A 20,904-nucleotide genomic window follows, 5' to 3' on the forward strand; every position below is an offset into this window, starting at 1 on the left:
GGGGAAGCCAGTGTGTCACATGGCAAGAGCGGAAGCAAGGGAGGAGGAAGTTTTAAACAGCCAGATCTCATGACAACTCAATCATGAGAACAGTGCCAAGGCAGGTGGCACTAAACCATTCATAAGAAATCCACCCTCATGGTCCAGTCGCCTCCCAGCAGGTCCCATCTCCAACACTGGGGATCATAATTCAACATGAGATTTAGAGAAGACAGCATCCAAACTATATTATTCCGCCCCTGCCTCTCAAAATCTCATGTTCTTCTCACATTTCAAAATATAATCATTCCTTCCTAATAGTCCTCCAAAAGTTTCAGCTCATTTCAGCGTCACTCAGAAGTCCAAAGTATCATCTGAGTTAAGCCAAGTCCCCTTTACCTATGAGTCTGTAAAATCAAAACAAGTTATTCACTTTCAAGATACAATGGGGGTACAGGCATGGGGTAAACATTCCCATTCCAAAAGGGAGAAATTGTCCAAAAGAAAGGGGCTACAGGCTTCATACAGGTTTAAAACCCAGCAGGGCAGTCATTAAATCTTAAAGCTCCAAAATAATCTCCTTTGACTCCATGTCCCGCATCCAGGCCTTTGAGCAGCCCTGCCTGTGTCTGCAGGGTTCAGCCACGGCAGGTGTTCTCATGAGTTGGAGTTGAGTGTCTGCAGCTTTTTCTAGCACAAGGTGTAAGCTGCTGGTGGACCTAACATTCTAGGGTCTGGAGGACAGGGGTCCCTTTCCCCAGCCCCACTAGGCAGTGCCCCCATGGAGACTCTGTGGGGCCTCCAACTCCACATTTTCCCTCCCTACAGCCCTAGTAGAGGTTTTTTTGTGAGGGCTCTGTGCCTGCAGCAGGCTTCTGCCTGGCCAGCCAGACTTTCTCATACATCCTCTGAAATCTAGGTGGAGGCTGCCAAGCCTCCTTCACTCTTGCACTGTGCACACCTGTAGGCTTAACACCACAGATGCTGCCAAGGTTTAAGGTGGCATACATTCTTCAAAGCAGCAGCAGCCCGAGTTGTTCTTGGGGCCCTTTGAGCCATAGCTGGAGCGGCCTGGATTCAGGGAGCAGTGTCCTGAGCTGTGCAGGGCTGGGCCTGGCCACCTGAACCATTATTTCCTCCTGGTTTCTGAGCCTGTGATGGGAGGGGCTGCTGCAAAGATCTCTGAAATGTCTTCGAGGCCTTTTTCCCATTGTCTTGGCTGTTCGCACTTGGCTCCTTTTTAGTTGGGCCAATCTCTAGCAAGTGGTTAGTCCACAGCCTGCTTGAATTCCTCTCCCGAAAAAGCCTTTTCTTTCTCTGCCACATGGCCAGACTGCATGTTTTCCAAACTTTTATAGTTCTACTTCCCCTTTAAATATAACTTCCAACATTAAGTCATTTCTTTGCTCCAACATCTGAGTATAGGTTGTTAGAAACATCCAGTCCACATCAGAAATTTCTTCTGTCAGATGCCCTAAATCATCACTCCTAAGTTGAAACTTCCACAGATCCCTAGGGCATGAACACAATACAGCCAAGCTCTTTGCTAAGGCATAACAAGGCTGACTTTGCTCTGGTTCCTATAAGTTCTTCATTTCCATCTTAGTTTTTATCACCTTGGCCTTCCCTGTCCATATCACTATCAAGATTTTGATTATAACCATTTAACCAGTCTCTAAGAATTTTCAGATATTCCCTCATCTTCCTGTCTTCCTGAGTCCTGCAAACTCTTCTAACCTCTGCCTGTTACCCAGTTCCCAAGTTGCTTCCACATTTTCAAGTATCTTTATAGTAGTGCCCCATTCCCAGTATCAGTTTTCTATGTTAGACCATTCTTACATTGCTGTAAAGACATACCCAAGATTAGGTAATTCAGAATGAAAAGAGGTTTAATTGGCTCATGGTTCTGCAGGCTGTACAGGAAGCATGGTGCTGGGCATCTGCTTCGCTTCTGGTGGGACCACAGGAAGCTTACAGCTATGACAGAAGGCAAAGGGGGAACCTGGATATCACATAGAGCGGGTGCAAGAGACAGGAGGTGCCACACACTTTTGAACAGCCATATCTCATAAGAACTCACTATCGTGAGGACAGCGCTAAGGGGATGGCACTAAACCACTTAATGAGAAATCCGTCTCCATGATTCATTCACCATCAGGCCCCACCTCCAACACTGGGGATCACAGTTCAGAATGAGATTTAGAGGAGATAATACCCTAACTATATTATAACCTTTTAAAGTAAATTGAAAACTGAAATTTGTCTGGACTTTGGAACAATTTAAATTACACAAAAATTACCTTTTTTTGGAAAGTTTTAGAAAACTATCCCATCTGGCTTGGTGTACTGGGAAGGGGAAACTAGTCAAGAGCAGTTAACTTCAATCTTTGACAGACTTTGCCATATTTTTATAGTCATTGTTTTGAGGTGTTGTTTTGTTTTTAATATCAAGGCAGCTTGTTTTCTAGAAAATAATTCATCTAATCTAAATCTATAACTTAAGTACAATAGTAATGTTTCTCCCTTGTCCCCTCCCTCCCATTTCTCCCCATTTTCCCTAGTGTTAGAATTGCAAGAGCTTTGTTATTTTATCAGACTTGGTTGAATACCAGCTTTGGTCACAAATGATTAATATTCTATAGGTTTTTAAATTAAAATTATACTTTTCTTCCCTAAATACCACTACAGGAAGGGACTTTGGAGATTTAGTCCATCCCTTATTATTGACTAAGTATCTAAGCTAACAGTATTTATAGGGGGGAAATGTAATATAAACATTGAATATTGATTAAACAAAAATTGTAAAATAAGTAACTGGGCTAAGGAGTATAGCAGTGGAGAAGTATGGTGTGTGTATATATATATATATATGGGGTAGGCACTGAGTTCTAAAGCTAAATCTTTATTTTCTCATAAATGGCACTAAACCATTTATGAGAAATTTGCCCCCATGATTCATTCACCACCAGGCCTCACCTCCAACAGTAGGTAGGAATGTGGAGAAACAGCTCAGTCTTGACCATGGTTACCTCTACAGAGTAGGAATCAAAGGTGTAGAGGCATGAGGCAGGGAAAGTTTCCCTAATGAGCTTCATAGCACTTGCTGGCTTTTTAAACTGTTTACATGTTTTCTTTCTTAAACATTTTTTAAAGTTTCATTACAGGATAATGCCACAGTAAAATATTTTCTGAACAAAAAATTCATTAAGATGTTTGAAAATCCATCTTTAAACATGCTCTTCAGTTTTTTTGAGGATAGAATGTTGACCATTGTGAAAAAATTAATAATTACTATATAATGTTTTATCCATAATATAACTAATGATATATTTAAATTATATGGTAGGATTTTCTCATTCACACTCAGGTTTTAATTAACGCCAGTACCACAGATGCACCTCACATTTTTCTCTGCAGGTCAGATCTGTCCTTTGAACGCTAGACCCATATATCACAACTCCCTGTATGATATCTCTATTTGGATGTTTTACAGGTATCCTAGATTCCACAGGTTCAGAAACAAACCTGTAATCCTTCTCTTTGTTTGTACTCTTTGATTTTTCCCATTGTTTCCTAATTCAGAGATGAGACCACTATCCAGTTGAGCAAATCAGAAATCAACTTTGACACCTCCTTCGCTTTTGCCCCAATTTCTAATCCATCACCAAATTTCTGTACATTTTTACTTCCTAAATATCCCTTAAGGTCTTCCACTTCTCTCTACCTAGTCTCCATTGCTATCCACAGTACAGGCTATTACCATTTCCTGGCTGAACTACAGCAGTGGTTTTCTGACTGGTCTTCTCATATATTCTTTTACCCTTTTTCCATACAATAGCCGTTTTTTATACGCACATGATTTCTTGATCATGTCACCTTTCCCACCTCTGAGCTTTAAATCCTTCATCGGCTTCCCATTGTTCTTAAGATAAAATCCCCAAATGTTAATGGCCTATAAGGCACTTCATGATTTGGGCCCTACCTATTTTGCTTGATCTTTGCTCTCTACAGTTTTTTCTAATGTACCATGCTCCCATGCTCTGCTTTGGAATGATGTGAAAGAGAAAAACAGTGGCTGTGATAGCCACAAGCGAGATGGCAGGCAGCAGACCGAGTGCAGAAGAGGTAGACAGAAGACAAAATAATGAGCAAGTTAAAATAGTTATCTAAATTATAAACGTGTATTTATGTGCCTTTAACCTAGCAATTTCTGTGATCTGCAGGGCAAGGACATTGACTCTAATACTTGTACTATCTCCAGCATGGTATCTCCTGCATACTAGGCACTCATTCAATGTATGGTTGGTAGATAAATAGATGATGATAGTCCCAGTTTTAAATACTCTTATCTAGTTGCCTCATAAATGCCCAGATTTTCATAAGACCTATATATCCAGTTGCATTCTTTGTTTCTGTTTGTTTTTTTAATCTGGAGACGTGGTCTCGTGTTTAAACAGTTAGCTTTTGTATACTCTTATAGTCCTAGAAACATCCACTATGATAAACTGCACTGAATATGAAGCATAACTTGCAGTCTGAGTGAGCCATTAACCAGTGCCTAGTACTCTTTGCTGTAATAGTTACTAAGAAATCAAAAATTGTTTACATAATCTTTAAGAAAGGAAAGAATATGGCACATTTTATAAACCGTTCCAATATGTCTACTTATGTTTTGTAGTGCTGTATATACTCTGCTACTATTTAGAAGGAATTAACCCTCCTAGATCATTTTAGCTGGTGGAAGTTTAGATGCCAGAACTTTATACCTATTGCTGCAAACATTTCATAAAGTATGATTTCTTTATTCTTTTTCTCAGGAGAGGGTTTATTTTGCATCTTAACATAGGAAATGTGTCTGTTTATTATGAGAAATAATTTTACAGAGTAAATTTATAAGATATTTCTTGGTTTTTGTTTTGAAATTAAGTAAATACCAATTGTTTCAGTAATGTGTTTGGGTTGTCCTTACAAATGACTTACTGCTCCACAAAGGCTACATTTTCAAATAGTTATATTGCTTTCACTCTTAAAGTTTACTTTTGCTGGATGTAGTATGTGGGTTGATTGACAGTTTGGTTTTTTCCTCTTTCAGCACTTATGTCATTTCACTGTCTTCTGATGCCTCCATTGTTTCCGATGAGAAGTCATCATTTAAATTATTGTCATTCTGTTTCTTTGGCTGTTTTCAAGATTTTCTTTTTGGTTTTCAGGAGTTTGACTATCTTGTGCCTATGTGTAGTCTTTGTTTTTTTCTATTCGGGATTTGCTGATATTTTAAATCTGTAAATTTATATATTTTACTAACAAAACTTTTAGCCATAATTTCTTCAAATTTTTTTTCTACCTCATTCTTTCTCCCCTTTCCTTCTGAATCTCCAATTACAAGTATGTTATGGTACCTTGCCACAGGTCCCTAAGGTTCTGTTTCTCTCCTCCCCCTCGCCCACAGTCACTTTTCTATTCATCCTTCAGATTGGATAATTTCTATTGCTTTGTCTTCAAGTTCACTGACTGTCATTTCCCATCCATGGTTAAGTCTACCCAGTGAATTTTTTTCAGTTATTTTATTTTTTAGTTCTTAAATTTTTATTTGCTTTATATATGTATAATTTCCATTTCTTTGCTGAGAGTTCCAGGCATATTTGCGCTTAAATCCTTCAGCATAGTTAAAATAGATGCTTTAAAATACTTATGTGCTAATTCTAGCAGCTGGCTCATCTTGGGCTTTGTGTCCATTGGTTGCCTTTTCTCTTGAGTATGGGTCAGTTTTTTTCTGTTTATGTGTAACAATTTTGGATTTTATTTAGAACATTATGAATGCCATGTAGAGATTCTGGATTCTGTATTCCTCCAGTGAGTATTGATGTTTGGTTTGTTATCTGTTTCAAGCCAGATAACTTGACTACACTTAAAGTATAAGCTCTGAAATCGCAGTTCAGTTATTTTAACCTTAGCCTTGCTGCTTGAATGGAATCTGTCGCACATATGTATAGTTTGGAGATCAAAGATAAATACAGAGTTTATACACAGAATTTAGGACCTCCTCTTTGTGGTTCTCTCCTTCCTGTGATTTACTCACTAAGCTTTCAGCTGTTGTGATCATGCCATTGTCTGTCCTTTGGTTCATCAAGCAAGTAAGACTGCAGTTTTTTTATCTGAGTTTTAGCTACCCAAACTAACTGGGACCTGCTCTCTGAGTAAAAGCCATTAAAAAATGGAAAGTTACCCTTGCTGTTTCCTTCTTCCAAGTGCTGACCCCTTTTTCTTCCCTCCACCAATTTGTTTCTTCCTCCTTCAGGTAGTTTTTTATGCATTTCTACTGCTTATAGTTGTTATTCATGAAAGATTTGGTCTGGTAGGCGTTACTCAGCCATCACAGGAAGTAGAACCCATAAAATAAAATTGTACAATTGAAGAATGTTATCATTTGTGTAGGTGATAGTCTTTATTAGAAAAGCAGGCAAGTATGGTGAGAGATTTCAGTGTATGTTTTAATAATGAAATACGTTGAAATTTGTTTTCATGGTTCATCCTCCTTTAAATAATAAAAATGTCTCAATCAGACTATTTGCCTCTCCCTCAAATTGTGTATAAATTTTTTTTTCAAATCTAGATCATTTGAAATATGTTTTGGAAGCCTTATAGAAGGAAACTATAAAGAAACCTTATAATAAAATATTCATTTTATTCAACAAATGTGTTGCATCTTCTGTGAGCCAGGAATGATCCAGATCCTGGAGATAGAACAGTGAACTTCAGAGTCCTTGATCCCGTGGGGCTAATGTTTTGGGGATGGAGAGATAATAAAATATATCTCAGGTATTGATACATGTTATGAAATAAAAGCAGTATGAGGGTGCAATGGTGGGAGATGGGGAAGAGTTATGGCATTATTTAGATAGAGGGATTGGTCAGGGAAACTGTCTCTGAAGAAGTGACATTTGATCAACATTCTTAATGACATAAGAGAAGGGAACCATGCAGGTGGATCTAAGGGAAAACTGTTCCAGTAGTAAAGGAGCAGCAAATCCGATAGCCCTAAGGGAAGAACAAGAGTGACTTCTTTGAGAAATCACCAGACTGCCATTTTGAATTGAGGGAACAAGGAGAGGGTAGAAGATGAAGTTAGAGGGGTGGTAGATAGCCAGGGGCTTTGTTACATTGCATTTTGAACAGGGAAGGTGATGACTCTGATTTACTTTTCACAAAGATCACGCCGCTCAGTAAAGAAAATACTGGGGACGGGAAGAAGTGGTATGTTGGCAAAAAGAAGGAAGGTGGGGAGGAGACCTATTGAGGCCTTTGCAGTAGTAGTCTAGATGAATTATGATGGTGGCTTGGACAAGAGCAGTAACAAGTGGGAAAAATTGGTTAGATTAAGAATACTTTTTGTATATAAGCCAAGAAGTCTTGATGGTAGATTAGATGTGGGATGAGAGACCAACTGGATGAATGGTGGTACCATTTACTGACATGGAAAAGACTGGGAAAGGATTGATTTGGATGGGGGAGGAATTAAGAGTTTGATTTTGGACATACTGAGCTTGAAATAAGTTGATACACAAAAGGAGATGTCAGTTAGCCAGTTGGATATGTTAGTCTCAAGGAAGAGATTGGAGATGGAGATAATAATTTGCCAAGCCCCAGTATATAGATATTATTTAAAGCAATATATTTGAATGAAATTACCTTGAAGATGAATGTAGATATAGTTGAAAGGAAACCATAGATCTGAACTCTACCAGCCACCAACATTCAGATGTCCAGAAAAGGAAAAGGATCCAGCAAAGTAAACTGAGAAGAATCTGCCAGTAAGTAGAAGGAAAGCCAGAAGAGTATAAACCTCAGAAGCCGCATGAAGAAATTGTTTAAAGAATGAGGGAGTAGTGGTTGAATGGGTCCTGAGCTACAGAGAGATCTAGTAAGTTGAGGACTGAGAACTCACCATTGGGTTTCATAAACTGAAAGTGTATAGTGGCTTTGATAAGTGTAGTTTCAGTGGAGAAAAACTATGAAAGCCTGAGTGGGGTAGGTTAAAAGAGATTAGAAGGGAGGGAGGAAGGGAAGACACTTACGTATAAACAACCCTTTCCAGGAGTTTTAGCCCAAAATTGGGGGAAGAGGGAGAAATGAGCTGATAGAGAGGAGTCAAGGAAGGCTTCCTTAAAATGAGCAGTTCTATAGCATGATTGTCGCCACTTAAATTATTTTAAATGTCCTTTACTAATTTCTAGTACTTTCTCTCCTGCAACCCATTTATAGAAACACTACTTTTGAATGCGAAAATTTGTGTGTGTGTGTGTGTGTGTGTGTGTGTGTTTACACAGAAATACTTTTGGAAAATCTACAATGCAAATAACTTGATGTTGGCAGTGATTTTATCCATGAGATGTAACTAAGCTAAAGCCACATAGATAAAATAATTAAGTACAATTTAATCAAGTGATGATAAAAAACTAAAAGGCTTATTACTATATAAGTGAGCACTTATTTTATTGAGCACTGAGGAGTTCTATAAATCTACTCAAAACTATTTTAAATATCTACTCTTATGCTGAAGACTGTTCATAAAATGCTAGATATACAATAATAAAAGAGACCCAGTTTCTACATTCATGAATATATAGACCTGTATTTTTAGGCTTATGTTAACGAGGTTAAAAAGAGAAATACCACAAATAAGAAATTAGTTTTAAAGAGATTGTCTTCTTATGAAATTTGTCCTAATGAAAGGTGTTTTCAAATAGCATGATTTTAAATGTCTTAATATTTTATTTAGGTTAATGTACTTATCTCCTATTTATATCCCCAAAAGATTTTTCAACATTAAACATGGTTTACCTTAGAAACAATAGGAATAAAAATAAGGTGGGTAGTTTTCAACTTCGACCACACATTAGAATCACCTTGGGATCTTTTAAAACTCCATATGCCCAGGCTGCTCACTCCTCAGCCAATTAAATCAAACCCCTTGGGAAATATTAGTATTTTAAAAATACTGATTTAACAGAAGCAGAGGGAATAAAATGCTACTAAGCTCCTGAGAATGAATTGATTGTGCATTTAAGGATTAAGTATGTTTGAAAGATAAAGCAAAATATTGAATGCATTGGGTTTTGAATCATTAAGTTTTAGACAAAACGGAGTCATTTGTAGTACCAAATTTTTTCAGTATCCAGAATTTAAGAATTTAGATTACTCACCTTGGGGTAATCATTAAGAAAAAAATCAGTGATACTATTTCTTCTCCCTTTTTAAAAGAATCTGGGAAGACAACCTTGAAAGTAATTTCTTACTGGAATGCTTTTTGGCTCAGCCATTATAGAGCATATAAATACATAAGAGTTAGACAGTATAAAAGTTTACCATCAGAGTTTATACTAAAAAGATAGTATAACTATATGGAAAGCATTTTAGGTCTAAATATTTTTATAGTTCATAATGTTAAGTGCTAAAGCACATATTCTTTTGTACTGAAATTTTAAATCCACAACAATATTCCTTCTATAATGAGTTCTCATTAAAATTTTTTTTCTTTCTTTCACAGAAAATGCTTGGACAGAAGAGATGAGTACTATTTCCACTAAGGCCTAGAATTGCCTACTGTACAAATAGTCCTGATCAGGCAATATACGAATGGCCCAAGGAAGCCACCAAATTGATTTTCAGGTTTTACATGACCTGCGACAAAAATTCCCTGAAGTACCTGAAGTTGTTGTATCCAGGTGCATGTTACAGGTCAGTGTTCAATGATTTCTGAATTTGTTAATACAAACCTGGTATTTTTTTAAACATTGGAAGAAAAACTCTTTTAGGTTATCTTCTTGTTGGTGTTAGTGTATTATGATGAAAAGAGATAAACTTTGGTGTCTGATAGTCATGTGGCCTTTAGCAAGATGGAGCTTTCTGTACCCATCTGTAGTATGGATAATACTTGACTTGTAGAGTAGTTGTGAGAGTTAAATGAGATCTGAATGTAAAGCATTGATAATATCTGTACTTACTAGATGTGAGCTTTCTTAACTTTTCTCCCACCTGTTCTGCCAGGAGAGCTAATTTCAGATCTTAGTATGAAAGTGAGAAAAATGATTAAGGAGTCAGGAAACTTGGGTTATAATCCTAAATGGGCACCCCAAGCATATCTGATAAAGAATATGCCCTCTGTGCTTTAGGTTTTTTTAATCTGTAAAATAAAAGAGTTTGACTAGACAATGCCTAAGGTCCCAATTCCAAATGGGGGAAAAAAGTCTGTTTTTATATTTTTAAATTTAATTTGTAAGTTTTCCAATTAGTATCACCCTCTAATTTGTACATTGTTCTTAGTATACACAGTTTTGGAAATTTACAATTCCAAATATTGAGTGATAGTTGTGCCTTTCTATTTTATTAAACTGGAAATCTTTGTATCAGAAATGTATTTGGGGCCATGTGCTGTGACTCACTCCTGTAATCCCAGCACTTTGGGAGGTTGAGGCGGGTGGATTGCTTAAGGCCAGGAGTTCAAGAGCAGCCTGGCCAACATGGCAAAACCCTGTCTCTACTGAAAATACCAAAATTAGCCAGGTGTGGCAGCCCACACCTGTGGTCCCAGCTACTCAGGAGACTGAAGCACGAGAATTGCTTGAACCCAGGAGGCAGAGGTTGCAGTGAGCTGGGATCACGCCACTACACTCCAGCCTGGGAAACAGAGAGAGACCCTATCTCAAAAAAAAAAAAAAAAAAAAAAAAAGTATCTGGGGCTCAGTCAAGCATATTTACTCTTGAAGTGATTTTTAAAGTTTGAAATTATATGAAATTTTTATCAAATCTGTAATTTATAATAATGACTACATTTTGTTCACACCCTTATCACCATTATCACCTTTTAATTGGTCTACCTGCCTCTACCTAACCCAGTTTTAGTCTCTCCAATCTATCCTCTTCTGCCAGAGTGCAGAGCTGTTCACACACTTAAAACCTGTTGATTGTTCCCTGTGCCCTTCTGAATGAAGCTCATATAGCTTGACTAGGGCATACAAGGTCTGTGATCTGGAATCCTGGCTGTTTCTACACCCTGATCTTTGTCCAGTCCTTCCTGTTCATACCCTATGTTCTGGTCATCCTGAGCTGCATGGAATTCTCCCACCAGCAATGCCTTTTCTTATAGTATAATGGTTAAGAGCGTATCTTTTGGTGATGAACCAAACTGAGTTCAAGTTTTGACAGTTGCTAGCAGTAACTTAATTAACTTCTCTGACCCTCATTTTCTGACTTTCATTTCCTCCACTGTACAGTGGGAATAAAAAAAACTACACAGAGAGTTAAATTTGACAATGTAGATAAAACAACCAGTAGGGTAACTGATTCATAATGAGTATTCAATAAATGTTAGCAGCCAATACTAAAAGGAATAACAACAGCAGAAAGCCCATAAGGTATATTTGGTAAATGAATCAGTAGTTTACATTTGTTAATATAGAATGTGAAAAAAAAAAGAGAGAATAAAAACATGTAATAAAGATGGAGTCAGAAGTTAAAAGAAAGTGTGGGAAAGGAGCGGAGATAGTGGGGAAAAATAGTCTCCCCCCTAGAACCCAAGTAACTTCTCCCTAACTTTTCAAGTAAAAGAGAATTTTGTGGTAAAATAAAGCTATGCTGTTCAGTAGGTTATTAAAAAACTAACAGAAAGATACTGTAAGTTCTTTGATAAATTTCTGTAGACTTCGTATTGAAAGAACTGTCCAGAGCATTTCCCTACATATAGTACAGGTATAGAGATTTTGAAATACCCTAACTGGGAGTAAAACATAGAGCCTTTTGTAGAATTACTTTAAAATATTTTCAAAAAAAAAACAGAGCACTCTAATGTACTCTTACAGTATAATCTCTGGTATGTGTTAAGAAAAACAAGATGCAGAGCAGAGTATATAGACAGAGCAAGACAAATAAATATTTACACATCCATGTATTTGTCTCTGTTTGCATAAAGAAATACTGGAAGAATTAAAAACAAAGTTAATAAAAGATGGTTATCCATGGTAGGCCAGAGGGAACAGGCCTGATGGGACAGAGTTAGGACTCAGACTTCTCAACAGGTATCTTTTTTTTATGGTTTTAATCTGTGTTAATAAATTACGTATTTAAAAATAAAATAATTAAGCTTTAACCCAAAAATAAAAAATGAATGGTTTTCCATTTCCTTTGGGCATCTAGTTACATCACCTTCCCTATGTTAATCTGGCTTTACAAAAGCAAACTCCTCTACTTAGCATGCTTCCCAACACCTGGTGTTAATTAAAATGAAATACTTTGCTTGCCTGAAACAGACCACACTTTTTAAAAGTGAGTTGATAATAATTTAGGGTATCCAGGTAATGTACTTTTTAGCTGATATAACAAGAAATCTGACAAGAAAGGAATAGGAAGAGCTCCTTCCTCTGTGGTTTCAACTGGGGTGCAAGTTTTCCCAAATTTAGAGCAATATTTTTAAACGGGCAAATTAAGCTACCTCTAAATGACAGCGTCTCTTTTGGGGCTGCTCTTCCTTTCTCAGTTGGGTGGGTTTCTGTTCTTTTGACAGATCCTTCCTGCAGTATACTGGTTCAGAACTTTTTAAAATTAGTAAAGGATCATGCCATGCTACCAATTCTGTGTACATGTTCTTTTTAAACATCTTGCTTGTCAGGGAGAGAACAAAAGTGTCTATCCTCTTTTCTCTTAAGTTTATCTGTTGCACAGTTCCCTCTTTTTGGAACTACTCATATCTTTTCCTTCTGCTGTGAATTCTGTAAGATAACTTATAACCAACAGGTGTAATTTATATCTTTAAAGTTGATTTTTATATTTGGTAATTAAATCTGAAAACTCAGAAGAATATGAAAATATTGCATAGTTTTCACTTTGGTTTTTTAACTTAATTTTTTACCGTTTTTAAATTCTCTTAACATGACGATTGAATCTGTAAGTTTAAAATTGGTATTTCCTTTCAAAGTACTGCATTAAGTATTGTTCATTCAGTATATGCAACACTTAATATTTAAGTGCCATGTACTTAGTGGAACCTTCTCAGATGACCTTCACCCATTGTCCTTATCCATATTTCTATGATAACACCTACCAGACTGCATTTCATTTGTGTTCACATTATTCTCCTCCACTAGACTGTGAGATTCTTGCGATCAGCGATCATATTCCTTTCTCCTTGCCTAATGAATGCTCAGTAAATGTTGGTTAAAGGAGTGAATGAATGCCATAGGGTATATATGCTTTGATACTATCTGTAATCTCTGTGTCTGTGCAGGAGTTTGGGGAAAAATGAAAGAGGAACTGGAATTAATGATTCAGACCTTTTTATAGCTTTGAGGAGAATGCAGATTTGTGGCTATATACCAAAAAGCAGTGATTTTCCACCTTTTAAAAACTCACATCCCACCCCTTTTGATACACTTCAAGAGAGTCTTCTACCCTTTCTCACTAAAAGTAACCAGGGCTGCTTTGAGAAATGGCTGATTGCAAGTCTGGAGTAGATGTACATGATAAGCTAGAACATCTTGTCATATCAGAAAGCAGAGAAGCTTTGAAAAACTACTGGATTCATGTCGTATACCGAGGAGCCAACTTGAAGCTGTTCCCAGTAACTTGAAGAGGGGGCATAATGACCAAAACTGATTGAAACACATCAAAATATTAAAGACACATGAGTTTATAATGATACTAAAAATAAATCATAGTCACCTTTGGAGGTTGCTAGGGACCAAATTTATTATTCTGAAAATTGGTGAAAAGAATTTTTTTATCCTGCCTCTTCTGTGCAGAATGTAACCAAATAGTTGAAGAGAGCAAGCATTTCAAGGAAGAATTGCTGCTAAGAATGAAGAGGAAATCCATTTTATGTTTTCTGGAGACTGGGTCTCACTCTCACCCAGGCTGGAATGCAGCAGTGGGATGATCATGGCTCACTGCAGCCTCAACCTCCTGGGTTCAAGTGATCCTGCTACTTCAGCCTTCTGAGTAGCTGGGGCTGCAGGTGTACTACTATACCTGGCTAATTAAAAACAAGATTTTTTTTTTAGAGACAGGGTCTCACTGTGTTGCCCAGACTGGTGTCAAACTCCTGGGCCCAGCGATCATCCCGCCTTGGCCTCCCAAAACGCTGGGATTACAGGTGTGAGCCACTGCGCCTGGCCAAAATCTTATAATTGGGACATTCCAGTATTACTGTTTAGCACCCCTAACGAAATAGTGTTTCTAAGCAGTGATCATCAATAGCTGCTAAAAATCATTAGTTGGATCAAGCTGACAACATCTGAATCTACCAGTCGGTTTTAAAATCACAAAAAGACAGGCAGACATTGCTGTGTCTCCTTGTATGATTTGACAGTGGATGTCTATGATGGTCACCAAAAATTCAAACATAGACTTCATCACATCCCTAGATATAACTACTAGTTTACAATGAAATGCAGGGGAAATTGATTGACCACGGGGTGCAGTCCAGAATAGGGGAAATTCTACTACACAAATACCAAGTTTTCTCAACAAACAAATGGCTAGAAAAAATTTTAAAAGAGGGGAGGGGCTGGTTATTAGAAGAAACCTAAAAGGCTTATCAGCCAAATGAAATATGTAGGCCTTATTTAGATCCTGATTTAAACTAACTGTACAAAGACATTTTTATGCTTTAATTTAGTGCTATTTGAATATTAGGTGATGCTAAGAATTGATTATTTTAAGGTATGATCATGGCATCGTGGTTATGTTTTGAAGTCCTGTCTCTTACAGTACATATTGAAGTATTTACAAATCAAAACGAGATAATGTCTGAGACTTCATCTAGTTTGGTAGGGGGAGTAGCTGAGGCATATACATCAAACGAACAAAGATGGGTGATAAGTATGTGGGAGTTTATCATATTTCCTCTCTCTTTTATATATGTTTAAAATTTTCTAAAATAAAAATTTTAATAAAAAGTACATTTCCGTTTGTCCTAATGTAACCTTATAAAACCCCTGTAAGTTCTTTTATGTTTTGCTATTAAGAAAGTAATGTCTGTAGAGTGTAAATAATTTGAGTGCACATAAATTATGGCATAACTGAGCTAGAATATTGCTTTTTGATATGAACATATTGAATAATTACAGAGATTACAAAGGATTAAAGGAATTTTTGAGCGCTCAAGAGAATTAAAGAAGAAGGCTAAATATGAGTATCAAGCTTTTACAAAGGAAATGTGGAATTGGATTTGGTAGGGAATGTAAATTTTAAATTGAGAATGATGACAGAGAGGAGGGGAGAGGAAGATAAAGTCTCTGGGCTTTGGCTTAGAAGGAAGAAGAATTTACTTGGAATGGCAATAAATTTAACTTAAAGCAAAAAGGGCCAATCAGGTTTGGCAAAAGATAAGATCTAATTATAATAGGAATCGTTGATAAAGATTGTGATCAGTTTTTCAACTTTATTTGAAAAATTAGTATGTATCAATTCAGAGTTATTAGTAGGATAAAAGGATTTTTCTACCATGAGAGGTTTAAGTTGTTGGTTTTAGGAAGGGGGAAGTCAAACCTTGCTCACTATCCTTTTATATTACCTGTTGAAACAATGTGAACTGTCATTTCCTTAACAAGGCATCAAGATGCCTTTTTAGTCCACTTCTTTCTTAATATGATTTTTATCTCATATCAAACTGCCTGTGGACATTTTAACTTGGTTATTCATCTTTCTTAAGTCTAAAACTCTCCTTTCTGTCTGGTTCTTAATCTTCCAGGCTTATTTGAATTGTTTCTCTCTTGTGGCCAAATTGTGTTGACAATTTATATTATTTTAAAATTTATTTCCATTATCAAACGCTCGTTACTTTGTGTCTTTTAACTGCTCATCTTGCCAAAGGTTTTTCACCTTTTCATTCATCTTAAGTATCAATAGACTTCTCTTCCCTGAATACCCTTTGTGTCTTTACTTCTCTGTTCATCCACTTTCAGTAGCTCTCCTCATTGCTTATCATACAGTCAAACTCTAGCGTGACTTATTTTTCAAAACTCCTTCGTTATTTAATTCCAATCTGCTTTTGCAACAATTTGTTTAACAACTTTTTCAATAGAAATATTTAGCTCCAGCCAGATCTGTTCCAGCCATCTTGTTTGGAACATGCTTTTACTTAATTCTCACCTTTATGTTCTTCTTTACTCGTGCCATTCTCTTCACCAAGAATTGTTGTTGTTGTCGTTGTTGTTGTTCAAGTTCTACATATTCTATGAAAACCATCAGGCCATACCTTCCTCATTAACTCAGTCCTTTCTTCGGTAGCCTACAATGTTAATTCTCTGTTGAACTTCATTGCCACTTAATATTTGGCATGTACTCATGTTACCTTTTCAGAAATCTGTGGTTTGTCTCCCTTTCTAGGGGAAAAGTTTGGTTTTATATGTCTTTGATTCTTCCACAGGCTCACAGTGCTATGCATATAGTATGTGTTTGGCAAACATTTTCGCGGATGATTTATGACTACTGGTTAGTCAGTGTCTTTTGAGAATTCTTTAAAAACAATCTGAGGTTCCCCCCCCACCAACCCCCGCCTCTGGAGTAGATTTTTATGATGTTATCTAAAGGCAGAGATAGGAGCTAGTTCTTCTGGAGGCTACCTTGAGCCTCCAGAGAGAGAGAGATTACACAAGTTAAGAGGAAGCGTGTGAAGGATTGAGATGACTGGTATGAATTTCAGAACTTTAAATGCTACAAATGTAACTTTTTAAACATTTATTAGTTTAAACAAATGTGTATAGCACTTGATACATTGTGCTATATATCAAACATTGATCGAATATTTTTCCATTTAGCTTTTTAAAAAATGTTTGATTATACAGTATTATATACTTAAGTTGAATGATTATATTTTGTTCAACATTAAAATTGCCTTTTTAATTAGGTTATAATTTTACTATATCTGTCTGAATCCATTTTACTCCTCTTATCCATTGTAGCTGCTAAAGTGGAACAATGATTTGATTCACTTTGTTAGTCAGAGAGAGCTTTTCCATTACATTAGTAGTGAGGATTTTTAATTCAATCATTTGCATAAAAATACTTCTCAAATTTAAATATCCAAATATATGTTATAATTGTATTAGCCAGTCACTTGTTAATCATGTATTTGTAGAGATGCAAATATAAGCATTAGCTTCTGATTGTTAACATCAATCAATTTATTTTGTTTTCATAGAATAATAATAACCTGGATGCCTGCTGTGCTGTTCTCTCTCAGGAGAGTACAAGATATCTTTATGGTGAAGGAGACTTGAATTTTTCAGATGATTCTGGAATTTCTGGTCTGCGCAATCACATGACTTCTCTCAACTTGGACTTGCAATCACAGAACATTTACCACCATGGAAGAGAAGGAAGTAGGATGAATGGAAGTAGGACTCTAACGCACAGCATTAGTGATGGACAACTTCAAGGTGGCCAGTCCAATAGTGAACTATTTCAGCAGGAGCCACAGACAGCACCAGCTCAAGTTCCTCAAGGCTTTAATGTTTTTGGAATGTCCAGTTCCTCTGGTGCTTCAAATTCAGCACCACATCTTGGATTTCACTTAGGCAGCAAAGGAACATCTAGCCTTTCTCAACAAACTCCCAGATTTAATCCCATTATGGTAACTTTAGCCCCAAATATCCAGACTGGTCGTAATACTCCTACATCTTTGCACATACATGGTGTACCTCCACCTGTACTTAACAGTCCACAGGGAAATTCTATCTATATTAGGCCTTACATTACAACTCCTGGTGGTACAACTCGACAGACACAACAGCATTCTGGCTGGGTATCTCAGTTTAATCCCATGAACCCTCAGCAAGTTTATCAGCCTTCACAGCCTGGTCCCTGGACTACTTGTCCTGCATCTAATCCTCTGTCACATACCTCATCTCAACAGCCAAATCAGCAAGGCCACCAGACCTCTCATGTCTACATGCCAATCAGTTCACCTACTACTTCACAACCACCAACCATTCATTCATCTGGTAGCTCACAGTCTTCTGCCCATAGCCAATATAACATTCAGAATATTTCAACAGGACCTCGAAAAAACCAGATTGAAATCAAACTTGAACCCCCACAAAGAAATAATTCTTCAAAACTGCGTTCTTCTGGACCTCGAACCTCCAGCACTTCCTCTTCAGTCAATAGCCAGACCTTAAACAGAAATCAGCCCACTGTTTACATAGCTGCCAGCCCCCCAAATACGGATGAGCTGATGTCCCGTAGTCAACCTAAGGTCTATATTTCAGCGAATGCTGCCGCAGGAGATGAACAGGTCATGCGGAATCAGCCCACACTCTTCATATCCACAAACTCTGGAGCATCTGCTGCCTCCAGGAACATGTCTGGGCAAGTGAGCATGGGTCCTGCCTTTATTCATCACCATCCTCCCAAAAGTCGAGCAATAGGCAATAACTCTGCAACCTCTCCTCGAGTGGTAGTCACTCAGCCCAATACGAAATACACTTTCAAAATTACAGTTTCTCCCAATAAGCCCCCTGCAGTTTCACCAGGGGTGGTGTCCCCTACCTTTGAACTTACAAATCTACTTAATCATCCTGATCATTATGTAGAAACCGAGAATATTCAGCACCTCACGGACCCTACGTTAGCACATGTGGATAGAATAAGTGAAACACGGAAACTGAGTATGGGATCTGATGATGCTGCCTACACACAAGGTAATATGAATACTAAAGGTGGGATGGTTTTCCATGCTGGGCTTGTTGGTGTGCATTTGATTTCACAACAGAAATGGATGTTAGCATTGTTCTTTCATTGTTTAAATATTGCCCCAAATGATGTTATTGTAACATTTGAGAGTATTATATATATACATTTTAATTTTAATTTTATTTTATTATTATAAAACTGGAAGTTTGAGTAATTGGGTTATCAGCTCTTCAGAGTAACCAAATCTGGTTAGTTGGTTTGTTAATGTTTATAACACTTTGTTTTCAGTTAATCTTATACCTGTGGCGATGCTGACTTTCTCTTTAAATTTTCTGTAAATAAAAATTCCTAGAAATACGTTTTAATAAGCAACTAGTTGACTCTCTTGACTAATATGGTAAATTTGCCTTCTCTGACCGGATATTTGAAGAAAAAGTAATTCTTGGCTGGGCATGGTGGCTCAGGCCTGTAATTCCAGTGCTTTGGGAGGCCAAGATGGGAGGATCATTTGAGCCCAGGAGTTTGAGACCAGCTGGGGCAACATATGGAGACTCCGTCTCTACAAAAGGTTTTGAAATTATGCAGGCATGGTGGCACACACCTGTAGTCCCAGTTACTCAGTAGACTGAGGTAGGAGGATTGCTTGAGCCCAGGAGTTCAAAGGTTAGAGTGAACTGTGACCATACCACTCTGCCCCAGCCTGGGCAACAGAGTGAGACCCTTCTCTGGGGTGGGGGGAAATTCTTCATTTTTCTAATACAACATTTTAGTCTTATTTTATATTAAGTCTATTACTGCGTAAGTATTAGAATAATTTACCTCAAAGAGAAGTTTGAATCTTGTTCCTGATATTTGTCCCTTTCATTCTCCCTTAAATGTTGGTTAATATATTTCTTTTTACATGGAATTATAAGGACATTATTTTCAAATCTTTCAATTGATTATCCTTTTCTGAAATAGACTATTTGATATTGGCATACTACATTATGTCTATATTAATTCAAATAGAGAAATTTCTGTCATATGTTTTATCTAACCTCTTAAGTTACATAATTTTCAGTAGGACTGTTAAATAAATTCATTTAGATAAGAAGGTGGAGGTTATTCATTTTCTTGAATATTTATGCCAGTTTGTAGATGAACTGAGCCTTTTAGAGTAAGGGCATATCTTAGTCATATATGTATCTGCAGTGAATCATTTCATGTATCAGCTGTAGGTTGGAAAATACTATAACATCACCCTCAGGCAGCATGCAGCCCCTACTGTCACTAATATCCTCATCCTTTTTCACATTTCTGATATAGTGATTTTACTGCTGAGTCTCTTAGGGGGTCCTAATTGCTTTGCCTTATTTTATGTTTTAAACAGCTACACTAGTGATTCTTAGTCCAAGCTGGGTTGTGGTCCTTTCGAATTCCAGTATCATTCATGGAGCTTTAAAAAATCAGCTGGGCACAGTGGCACCCGCCTCTAGTCCCAGCTTCTCAGAAGCTAAAGTGGGAGGACTGCTTGAGCCCAGAAGTTTGAGGTTGCAGGGCACCACTGCACTCCAGCGTGGGCAACATATCGAGATCCCTATCTCAAAAATAAAGTACCCAGGGCTCTGCCCAAACTTAAGTAAAGTGAATCCTAGGTATGCGTGTGCATGTATTTGTGTGTGTACATTTTAGGGGTACATGAGTGATTTCAATTGCCCTAGAAATTGTGTTAAAACTTTTATTTTCCATATATCTGTGATTAACTACAACCATTTTTGTTTAGTTTCAGCAGTTTATAAATGTTATATGCTATTATTTTTTCCACTTACAACTTAATTCTCCTCTTCTCCCAAAGTCACCTTCTCCTCCTGTCCTTCCATCAAAACATCAAGTTTCCTATGGTTGGATAGTTGCTGATTCTTAAGTAGCAAATTTTTTATGAAGATAATTTGATAAGGGAAATTTTCAAGTAAAGTAGGCATTCATATTTAGTGATATTAAAAATATATTCATGTTTAACTAGAATGTGAAAATAAAGTGTTTCTTAAACTTGCTATCTTCAATTCCCCTCCTCCTATTCTTTTTTTTTTTTTTTTTTTTTTTTTTTTTTGGGGGGGGACAGGGTCTCGCTCTTTCGTCCAAATTGGAGTGCAGTGGCATGTTCACAGCTCACTTCAGCCTCAGCCTCCTGGGCTCAAGTGATCCTCCCACTTTAGCCTCCCTAGTAGCTGGACTACAGGTACACACCACCACATCCAG

General features: G+C 37.2%; 1 protein-coding gene across 15 annotated transcripts in view; it reads left to right on the forward strand.

Annotated features, from left to right (window-relative positions):
* Window positions 1-20,904, forward strand: part of TAB2 (TGF-beta activated kinase 1 (MAP3K7) binding protein 2) — a 93,308-nt gene that overhangs the window by 42,624 nt on the left and 29,780 nt on the right. For 13 of the 15 annotated variants that reach the window (XM_016956449.4, XM_009452188.3, XM_054686393.2 and 10 more), the window contains 2 exons: window positions 9,527-9,717; window positions 17,174-18,674. In XM_016956449.4, coding sequence (XP_016811938.1) covers window positions 9,616-9,717; window positions 17,174-18,674 — 1,603 coding nt within the window. In that variant the 5' untranslated portion in view covers window positions 9,527-9,615. Of the gene's footprint in view, window positions 1-6,592; window positions 6,799-9,526; window positions 9,718-17,173; window positions 18,675-20,904 lie in introns of those variants that run through there. The other 2 variants (XM_063813566.1, XM_054686402.1) reach the window with 2 other exon arrangements.

This window comes from Pan troglodytes, chromosome 5 (genome assembly GCF_028858775.2).
Source record: "Pan troglodytes isolate AG18354 chromosome 5, NHGRI_mPanTro3-v2.0_pri, whole genome shotgun sequence".
NCBI lineage: Eukaryota > Metazoa > Chordata > Mammalia > Primates > Hominidae > Pan > Pan troglodytes.